General features: G+C 40.0%; 1 protein-coding gene across 3 annotated transcripts in view; it reads left to right on the top strand.

The window, feature by feature from the left end:
* The first annotated feature begins 5,480 nt into the window (after positions 1–5,480).
* The window catches only part of LOC125484359 (guanine nucleotide exchange factor DBS-like), a 57,000-nt gene continuing 51,334 nt past the window's right edge, over positions 5,481–11,146 (top strand). Inside the window, exon 1 of one of the 3 annotated variants that reach the window (XR_007263166.1) lies at positions 5,481–5,920. Coding sequence is in view for 1 of the 3 variants with exons in the window: in XM_048602611.1 (XP_048458568.1) it covers positions 6,014–6,089 (76 nt within the window). In the remaining 2 variants the exon portion in view is untranslated. The other 2 variants (XM_048602611.1, XR_007263167.1) reach the window with 2 other exon arrangements.

The following is an 11,146-nucleotide window of genomic DNA, read 5'->3' as shown; positions in this document are numbered from 1 at the left end:
CCAAATGTGTGCAGCTCTAACAATGCTCAAGAAGCTTGACACCATCTAGGACAAAGCAGCTTCTTCACCACCTTGAACATCCACTTCCTTCACCCAGGTATATACGAATGGGATAAGCCATTCAGCTCCTAAAGCTGTTCTACCATTAATTTAGATCATGGCTTTTACATGTAAAAGCAAAATATTGTGAATGCTGAAATTCTGAAACAAACACAGGAAATGCTAGAGAAGCTCAGCAGCTCTAGAAATATCTGTGGAGACAGAAACAGAATTAACTTCTCAAGTCGGATTTGATTCTTCTTCATTTGGTTTCATCTTGGAGATTTCAAGACCTAGGGGGCATTTTTTTTTAAGGTGAGAGCAGAAAGATTTAAAGACATGGGGATAAATTTTTCACACAGTAGTTCATGTGGGGGGTATACTTCAGAGGAAATGGTGGATGTGGGTACAGTTACAACGTTTAAAAGACATTTGGATAAGTACATGAACAAGAAATGTTTAGAGGGATAGGGGCCAAGTGCAGGCAGGTGGGACTAGTTTAGTTTGGGATTATGATCAGCATGGACTGGTTAGACCGAAGGGTCTGTTTCTGTGCTGTATGACTCTGACTCTTGAACAGACCTATTCACGATAGTGCAACTTCCATTGTCCTTTGTGTAAAGGAGTTTTTCTTGATGTTACCTGTGAATAGTCTAATGGTATGTCCCCTTATTCAGAATTGAAAAAGTTATTTCTACTTTGTCTATTAAATCCTTTAACAGGACCATAGAACCATAGATGACATAGAAAGAGGTCTTTTAGCCCACTCCATCACACACACCAGCCTTCCATCTACTGTCTCCATCTCTACTTCCCTCTGCCTTGGGAAAGCAACCAATGTAATCAAAGACCCCTCCCAGCCTGGTTATACTTTCTTCCACCCACTTCTGTCAGGCAGAAGATATAAATGTTTGAATACACGTATGAACAGATTTAAGAACAGCTTCTTTCCTGCTTTTATCAGACTTTTGAACGGACCTCTCCAATTTTAATGTTGATCTGTTTTTCTCTTTTTTTGTGGCTGTAACACTGCACTTTGCACTCTGTTCTGCTACCTGATGCACTTTGTATGGTACAGTCTGCCTAGAAGCATGCAAAACAACACTCTTCAATGTTTCTTGGTACATGTGACAACAATAAATCAAATCAAGACAAAATCAAACTCCTGTAAGGCCATCCCTCGGCCTCCGATGCTCTGGGGGGATTAAAAAGCCAGGCCTATTCAGCCTCTCCCTTTAATTCAAACCTTCCTGACCTGGCAACATCCTTGTAAATCTTTTTTGTGCACTCTCAAGTTTAACAACTTTCTTCCTATAGAAGGGTGACCAGAATTGTCCATTATAGGCCACTTGTTGAATTATAACATTGTCATAACAGTTGGCCTGTATTATTGCATGACTGGATAATAAATTTAGGCAGTAACATTTCTATTTAAGATGCAAACTTGATTGGGCGTGAAGTGCACCCAAAATTGTGCTAGTTTTGAAAAGTGTTTTCCTAAGATTCCGCTCAAATGAATTTCCATCTTGCCAAAAAGTCAAATCTCCTGTAAACCAACGCAATTAGACAGTGGTTTTGGAGCGACTTAAAAATTGCTTTATAAAATATTCCTTGATATGTTTGAGTGGTAACTGTGTAATTTGATGAATAAAAATAGATTTTCGAAATAAGCATTTTGAATTAGTAATAATTCACCATCTGAGTAAACCAATATTAAATAATTTGTCTTTAATTGTGCTGTAAATTCTTTCAGTTGTACCGGTTACCAGTAGTTTCTTAACAATATAAGACTTTACATCCTTAAACTCAAAGATCTCAAAACAGATATGGTTAGTGGAAAAATCCAATGACTCTTCATTCAAACAAGGGCATATGGGCAGGATGGCTTTTAACATTAACTTTTTGTATCAAGTCATAATTCATTAGAGGTGGTAGAACAGGTTGAGATAGCAGTTAATAAAGCCTCCAGTACTCTAGGCTTTATTAACAAGGGCACGGGTCATATTGCAGCTGTGCAGGACATTGGTGAGGGCAGTTTTAGAATACTGCATTCAATTATGTCTTCCCTACTATAGGAAAGATATTGTTAAACTTGAAAGGGTTCAGAAAAGATTTACAAGGATGATGCTGGGATTGGAAGGTTTGAGCTATAGGAAGAGGCTGAAAAGGCTGGGGCTATTTTCCCTGGAGTGTCAGAGGCTGAGGGGTAACTTTATAGAGGTTTATAAAATCATGAGGGGCATGGATACGGTGAATAGCCAAAGTCTTTCTCCCCAGGGTACCAGAATCTAAAACCAGAGGGCATAGGTTTAGGTTGAGAGGGGAAAGATTTAAAAGGGACCTGAGGGGCAGCTTCTCCCTGCAGAGAGTGGTGTATGTATGGAACGAGCTGTGAGAGGAAGTGTGGAGGCTGGTACAATTAACAACCTTTAAAAGGCACCTGAATGGGTACGTCAATAGGAAGGATTTAGAGGGATTTGGGTCAAATGCTGGCAATGGAACTAGATCAGTTTAGGATAGCTGGTTGTGCAGACTAGTTGGATCAAAGGGTCTGTTTCTGTGTTGTACAACTGTGACTGTATAACCAAAGAGGACATTAGGTCAGCTCCACCTTCAGCATTACATCCAGTTCAGAGCACCGTATTTTAGTAAGGATATGAAGACATTTGAAAGAATGCAGAAGAGGTTTATGAGAATGGTTTTAGGGATGAGGAACGTCAATAATGAAGATGGTATGTAAAACCTGGAATTGTTCTCATTGGAGAAGGGAGGAGATCTGATTTGAAGTACTCAAAATCATGGGACAGCTGGACAAAGCAAATTGAGAGAAAAAAATCCTACATGTGAAATGAATGAGAAAGTGTGGGCATAGATTTGAAGTAATTTTCAGAATAAGCAAAAACGATACGATATTAGGCTCTGGAACGCACTGCCTGGAGTGAACAACCTCTTCTTGCAGCAAGTGTTTTAGGCTCTGGAATTCACTGTCTGGAGTGTGGAGGAGGAGAAGGATTCAATTGAGGTGTTCAGAAGGGAGTTAGATGTTTGTCTGAAAAGGAAGAATATGCAGAATTACAGAGAGAAGGTAGGAAAATGGCAGTAGGCATGATGCTCATTTCAAGAGCTGGTGCAGATATATCAGGTGGAATGGCCTGTCTTTGCACTTTACTGATTTTTCAGCAGTTCTATCAACCTGTATTTACAGAAGCTCCATTTCCTCTGGTCATTGTGTGATGTTTTGCACTGGTTTGACAAACACTGTTGTCATACCAAATTGAATATGATTTGCAAACTGGACCAATTTCAATTAGATTGCAAAATATATGCCATTATCATTTAATAAAAGTTACAGCTGAACAGAGAAGGCTGAAACTCCTCTAACAAGTACCTGCTGTTTCCTATTGTTCAGTTAATTATATATCCCTAGGATGGGCAATCCCTAGGATTAGGTGGGCAATTTTGATGCCTGCCCAGCTAATGAATTATGGGGTAAGCTCAGTTGTGGGTTAGAAGGTAATAGGCTAGCCATCTGATCCATCTCAGTGCCCTTGCTGAAAGTACACTCAGTGGAGTGCATAAATTCTAGTCCTATATTTACATTGTTCCTCTGATTTCAGGCTAATAAAGTCACAATTTCTTAAAAAGAATGTGATAATTGAACGCTTAGAAAATAATGGTCAGACTGGATAGTCAACATGGATTTATGAGATGAAAATGAAGGTTGGAAACCATGTTTAGATCATAACTAACAGAATACAGAAATAGGTCAAAACTCAGATTGTGGCGTATATGGATTTTCAGAAGGCTTTTGATGAAGTCTCACATAGATTAATAAGCATAATTAAAGCACATTGACTCTTCATCAGAACCTTCAAACTCAAAATTTTAACTTGCTTTCTTCCTACAGACTTGCCAGAACTGCTGAATTTCTCCAGCAATTTCTGTTTTTGTTTCAAATCTCCAGAATTCACTGTTTTTTATTTTAAAGCAAATGGGGTTTGGTGTAAAACATTGGCATGGATTGACAATTGTGTGATGGACAGAGAACAGAATAAGAATAAATGAGTAATTGGTTGTAAGGCTGTGGCTTATTGGGGAGGCTATGACCTACTGGTATTATTGCTAGACTAATAATCCAGAAACTCAGCTAATGTTTTGGGAACCTGGGCTCAAATCCTGCCATGGCAGATTGTGAAATTTTAATTCAATAAAGAATCTAATGATGACCATGAAGCCATTGTCAATTGATGGGGGAAAAAAAACCCATCTGGTTCACTAACATTGTTTAGGCATCTGGTCTGGCCTACATGTGACTCTCAACTGGCCTCTGGGCAATTAGGGGCAGTAAATTCTGGCCTAGCCAGAAGACTGTCACATGCTGTGAATAAATTTAAAACTATTGGGGTACTGCAAGGATCATTACTAGAGCCCAGGAGAGCAATAGGTAGGGGCTTGAGGTTCTTTGAGATTGTGGGCTCATTATTTAATAATAAATCTACCATTCATGATTCAGTTAGCAACAGCTCAGAATTAGTAAACATCTGCCAATAATATTGCTGTGCTTTTGGAGATTGGAATTCCAAAGTACTGGTTTTTGACTATTATTTCCAGAAACACTGCCCTTAAGGACAGAATTGAAACATGAAGCAGTCTTAGCTGCCACATTTGTTAAATCTTACTTAAAGTCTCCAGACTCAACATTTTAGGACACTTTTTGCCCCTTGTACCTCCCTAAAGCAGTTTCAACCATTCCAAGACATTGGGGAAATGTCAGCACCAAAGGAATGAATATGTGTCCCTTTATGTAATCTGGGTAGTATTCCTGGGAGCAGCAACTGATAATCAACAAGATATTGCAAGAGATAGTAGGAACTGCAGATGCTGGAGAATCTGAGATAACAAGGTGTAGAGCCCACGGTCTAGGCCCAAAACGTCAGCCTTCCTGCTCCTATGATGCTGCTTGGCCTGCTGTGTTCATCCAGCTCTACAGCAAGATATTGCAAGAAGCTATTTCAGTTGTCTACTGTGAATTGTAGCATCATTCAGTTTACAGTTTGAATGGATGAATAAGGGGAAAAATGCTAGAATTTGCAATTATACAACACCTCTCAAGACCTTTGGATATTTCAAAACATTTTACAGGCAATTAAAAACTTTTAAAGTGTTGTTACTGTTGGGAAACAGACCTGTGGTAACAAATAAGGTTCAGTTCCATACATGGAACATTACAGCGCAGTACAGGCCCTTCGGCCCTCGATACCTTATCTTGTTTGCAGTATGACGTGTGATTTAGGTTTCCATATCCTGTTGTGCAAAATTCTAATTTTGTACTGAAATAGTTTTTGTAGGATAATTATTCTATTCCCAAATCTTTAAAAAAAACGATGAAATATAGCTCGTTCATAAGAAAATTGATTGGGTTGTTTTAATACTTCCTAATTCTGAATTCTGCTGGCCTAGCTAGTTTTCTCTTGAGGCACTGGCAAAGGATTTCAGAATGTACCTAACTGAAAGGTGACAGCACTCGAATTCACAAATAGAAGACACGTTGGCTGTTAATCCTTTTTCAGGCTGAACGGTATCACCTGACTCCATCAAAGCTGTCGCCTGGGGGCCCCTAGGGAGGTTTCAAACTATCGACATAAAGGGACGTACTTTGTCTTTGATCTGTTTTACTTGTTATCTAAAATAAGATTCTCTTGCTTTAAAGTATTTGCAATTCTGAGCGCATTTGGCGTGTGAAATTGTGGCCTGTTAATGTGTCCAAGCAGATTCACTTGCATAGTGTGAGAAGAGCCCACTGCATTCGGGTCACAGCTGAGAGATCCTATCCGGACGCTGGTCCGTGTTTCGTGCAACATCCTTCTGACTGCTGTGTAGGGTGAGCTATTAGTCTGGCTGCTGCTCGCGTACATAATTACTCGTGGGATGGGCAACCACGCACCTGGATGGCTGTTTATTTTATGATTTGACTATGATGACCAGTAACCGTATTTCCTTGTTGTGCAAGAATATTACTGAAATGTGGCTGCGACTGAGGAAAATGACAGGTGTGTTTTGGAAGAGCAACTTCGCTCTCGGTTACAAGGAGATTAAATAACAGCTGGTGTTCAGTGTCACAGGAACTGAAGGTGTTTCAAAGACCGGTTAATCACAGGTTTAAACTTTTTTGGTGGAGGGATGGTACTGTCCTCTCACTATAACTGGAGTCAAAATCACTTAAAGTAAGTAATGAACTAATCAACCCTGTAATTGTACTGTATCCCTGACTCTGGGCTGCGACCTACCCGTGTTCCTGACTCTGGGGCAGGAGCTACCTGTGATGACTTATAATACAACTCATCACTACAATTTGTATTAAAGGGAGTAGGAAAAAAACCCTTTAGAAATACATACCATAACATAAAGTTATTTAAGCCTTTTCACTCAGATTTCTCTTGTGATTTGAGGTTAGACTGCTTTGCTTCAATGACCGGTTCCATCACAGTGATTTTAGCCTTGAACCAATCATCATTTCCAGGCCATGATGTCTGAGGCCAGAGGGCCATGCCTAATAGTTTGCACCCTTGTGTTGAAACGTCCCAGTATATAGAAGAGTTCTGCCTTCAGGATATTGCTGGTAGTAGTATAAATCTCTTTAAGGACCTTTTTTTAATCTCTGTCGTGGAGCAAAATGTTGGAGCTTGGATACCCATGCATTGAGGCCTTGTTTGAGTACAGAGATAGACAAGAGAAAACACCCTCAAGCCGTTTGTCGGAGGAGGGCTTTATTATCATAAAGAATAGGTGGTTTAATTGAAACAGATAAGATTTTTGAGGAGATTTGACAGGGTAGATATATTTTCCCTTTGTGTGAACCTAGAGCTGGGGACACAGTTTCAAAATATGGGGTTGCCCATTTAAGAAGTGGAAGAGGAGAAATTTCTTCTGTCAAACCTTGGGAATTCTTTACAGTTGCAAGCAGTTGCACTGAAGTCATTAGGTTCTAAAAGTAAGAACTATCGGGGTTCAAGAGTCAAGGGTAATGGGGAATGGACAGGATCTTATTGATTTGGTGGAGGTGCCTGAGGAGCCATAAAGCTTACTTTGGCCTATTTCATTCTTATTGACAGTTTTTATACCTTATGTTTCATTATTTGTGACCAGAAAAGTAGAGAATGATCCATGAAAAGCGGAGTGTTATTGACTGCGTATGTGTTGCATTTAGGATGTGATGATTACAATGCTAAGACATATTGTCCACTCCTACAGTTGATTTGTGGTCATGCTCAGTATTTCAGTGAAATCATACTATCTTCAGAACAGCTATGTATTTTGTCTGTGCCAGACCATTTTTCCATCCGTATCTGAGCTGCTACATTGAACCGAATACTGACTACTTGATCATAACTGTAATGTGCAACTCAAACACCTATGGGCACCTTGCCTATAATTTGAGCCATACTCCAAAACAAGACATCATTTGAGCAGACCCTTAGAAAGCTGATGCATTGCTTCACGTCCCTAAAGGAGCCCTACAGTAAAACCATAAGGCCATAACACCATAAGAAATAGAAACAGGAGTAGGGTGTTTCGCCTCTTGAGTTTGCTTCACCACTCTTCAGGATCCTAGCTAATCTGACATTCCATACATTCACTTTCTTTTCCTTTCCCTACAGCCCTTGATATCCCTACTGATCAAGAGTCTATCTATCTGTACATGTCAGCCTTAAATATACACAAGGACTCTGCCTCCATAGCTGTCTGTGGCAAGGAGTTCCAAAGACTGTCAATCCTCAGAAGAAATTCCTCCTCATCACAATCTTAAATTGGTGCCCGTTTATTCTGAGACTGTGCTGTCTAGACTAGACTCTCCCATGAGGGGAAACATCCTCTCTGCATTGACCCTGTCAAGTCCCATAAGAATCTGATCGGTTTCAATGAGATCAACTGTTGTTCTTCTAAATTCCAATGAATAGAATCCCAACCTGTTTAACATTTGCTCATAGGACAATCCTTCCAAACCAGGGAGTCATCATAGTGAATCTTCTCTGAAATGCTTCAATTGAATAATATCGTGTCTTAAATAAGGTACTGCTCACAGTACTTCAGATGTAGTCTCACCAGCACCTTATACAGTTGTAGTAAGATTTCGCTACTCTTAAACTCCAACCCCTTGAAATAAGGGCCAACGTTCCATTAGCCTCCCTGATTACCTCCTGCACCTGTGTGTGAGCTCTCTGTTTTCTGCACAAGTACCCTCAAGTACCTTTTTTGCAGTGTTCTGCAGTTTTTCTCCAGTTAGATAATATTTTTTTTTTATTTTTGTGTGAAAATTTGGCTATAGTACTTTTGCTGCCTTCCTCCAAGTCATTAATGTGTACTTGGCAGTCCCAGCACTGATCCCTGTGGAATCCCTGGTTATATGTTGCCAACCTGAAAAAGAACCCCTAATCCCCAGTTGCAGTTTCCTGCCCAATAGAATTCTGCACTGACATCAATATACGGTCTTTAATACCATTGGCTCTTACCTTGTGAAATGCCTTCTGGAAGTCTAAATACAACATTGATTCCCATCTATCCATTCTGTTCGAGACTTCCTTGAGAAACTAGGAAAGTAGTCAGACATGAGTTCTTTTTTTTCATGATGTCATGATTACTCTGCTTGATTAGATTATAATTTTACAAATGTGTGGAAATTCCTTCCTTAATAATTGATTTCAACATTTTTCCAACAATACATGTTAGGATAAGTTACCTACTTTTTGTACTCTCCCTTTTTGAATAGGGTTGTTACCTTGGCAGTTTTCCACTGCTTCTCCAGAGTCTAAAGACTTTTGGAAAATTACAACCAATGCATCTGTGTAGCCACTTCTCTTAGAATCCTTGGATGCAAGCTGTCAGGCCCATGGGGTGTGTCTGCCTTTAGCCTCATTTAGGTTGTCTAATACTACTTCCCTAATGATGGTGATGGTACTTAATTCCTTCCCCATATTCTTTTAGTACTAATGGGATGTTCAAAATACCTTCCACCGTAAAGGCTGATATCAAATATCTGTTTAACTCCTCTGCCATTTCCTTCCCCTATAATTGTAGTGATTGAATAAGGTCAACCAGTTGCGTCTCATAGAATGAGTCAACACAGTGTGGAGCTGGAGGAACACAGCAGGCCAGGCAGCATCAGAGGAGCAGGAAAGTCTGGGTCGGGATCCTCACTTTCCTGCTCCTAATGCTGCCTGACCTGCTGTGTTCCTCCTGCTCCACATTGTATTGACTCTGACTCCAGCAGTTCTTGCTATCTCCATCTCTCGAATGAGTTTCCTGATTGGGGCTGTTAACCTGGTCCAGTCAGGGAGCCCTGACTGACAGACAGATATAAACAGGAGTGTCAGGGGTTCTGCTCACTGAGATCTGGCTCTGAGTCAGAGTCATGTACTGTGCATGTTTAAACAAAGGGTGATGGGATACAGGCCTTTGTGGAGTTATTTCAATAACTATTTCCCCAGATTTGTTTTCTAAGGGACTTGTGTTCACTTTTGCTTCTCTCTTGCTTTTTATGTATTTAAAGAAACTCTAGTTGTCAGTTTTTACATTCCTTGCTAGTTTGCCCTCAGTTTATTTTCTCTACCTTTTTTTATCCTTTTAGTCCTCCTTTGCTGGAGTCTGAATTTGAGTCTTTAGGGTTATCGCTGACTTCTGCCTTCCATATATGCTTTCTCTTTCGACTTAATTCTCTCTTTGATTTCCTTGGTTAGCCATTTTTGTTTTAGCTCTCTTATATCCCGGTAAGAAGGAAAGATACTATTTTGTTGTGAGTCATGAATTACCTCCTCAAATGTCTGCCACTACTTGCTTAAACTGTCTTTCCTGCTAAACTATCCACCCAGTCCACTTTAGTTCCATCAATACTCAATTCATTGTGATTTGCTTTATTTAAACTAATCACAGTTGTTATTGGCCAAAGTTTCTCACTCTGAAACTGAATGTTAAATTCTCTCCTGATGTAATCACTCCCTCCTCTGAGATTTCTAATTCAATTATTAAACCAGATTCATTATCCATTACCAGATTCAATTTAGCCTGTTCTCTGGTTAGCTCCATGACACATTGCTCTAGGAAACCATTCCTAATATACTGTGAATCTGTTGTAATTACCCTTTCCAATCTGATTAACCTGATCAACGTGAAGATTTAAAGTTATCCCTAATTATTGCTATTCTTTTTGCCTGCTACTTAAATTTGTTGATTTTATACCTGTTCCTACAATGTCGGAGCCTATACACTACTACTACCACCAATGTCATCTATCCTTGTTATTTCTTACATACACCCAAATGAGGTGTACATCATCTGGGTCCAAATTGTCTCTCTCAACTGTCCTCATTTCATGTCCTCATTGCCATTTCCTTCCTCCTGCCTTTCTGAAAGGTCAAATATCCCCAAATAATAAATTCCGAGTTCTGATCTCCTTGTAGCCATGTCTCCGTAATGGCTATGATAACATATCCATTTACCTTGATCTGTGCTGTCAGGATCTTATTTTAATGCATGAAGCTTCAGACTATGAAGCCTTTAGGCTTGCCTTTCTGCTATTTTTAATCATTCTTACTGTTTTTTTGTGTTGTGGCTTTATTTGCCTCGTGCCCTTGATAACCCTATCTATTGTCGCATTTTACTGTTTTTTTTATTATTGTCCTGTTTCTCTTTCCCTTGTCACGTTGCCTAGGTTCCCAATTCCCTTCCATTTTCAGCTCGTTCTGATGATCCTCACCTGGTTTTCACTGCCTGGTTTTCCAAGGCTTTGGAAAATTGACTGTTCATAGCCAGTTTCAAGAAATTAAACGTATATGAAGCTGCAGCCCCCGTGCTGCCCATGTCTACCTAAAGGCATCGAGAGCATTGGTCCCTCTCTAGTGGCCCCTGGGCATGAACATGACCATGGAAAAGTGACAGTCAGTTTGGTCTTATGTGATAAAAGCTAATGGTTTTCCTGTTACTAAATCACTGAATCTTTGATACCAAGGTGTAGAGCTGGATGAACACAGCAGGCCAAGCAGCATCAGAGGAGCGGGAAGGCTGACGTTTCGGGCCTAGACCCTTCTTCAGAAAAATTTTCTGAAGAAGGGTC

Source organism: Rhincodon typus, chromosome 11 (genome assembly GCF_021869965.1).
Source record: "Rhincodon typus isolate 14 chromosome 11, sRhiTyp1.1, whole genome shotgun sequence".
Taxonomy (NCBI): Eukaryota; Metazoa; Chordata; class Chondrichthyes; order Orectolobiformes; family Rhincodontidae; genus Rhincodon; species Rhincodon typus.
This window is presented reverse-complemented; position numbering and strand designations above follow the sequence as displayed.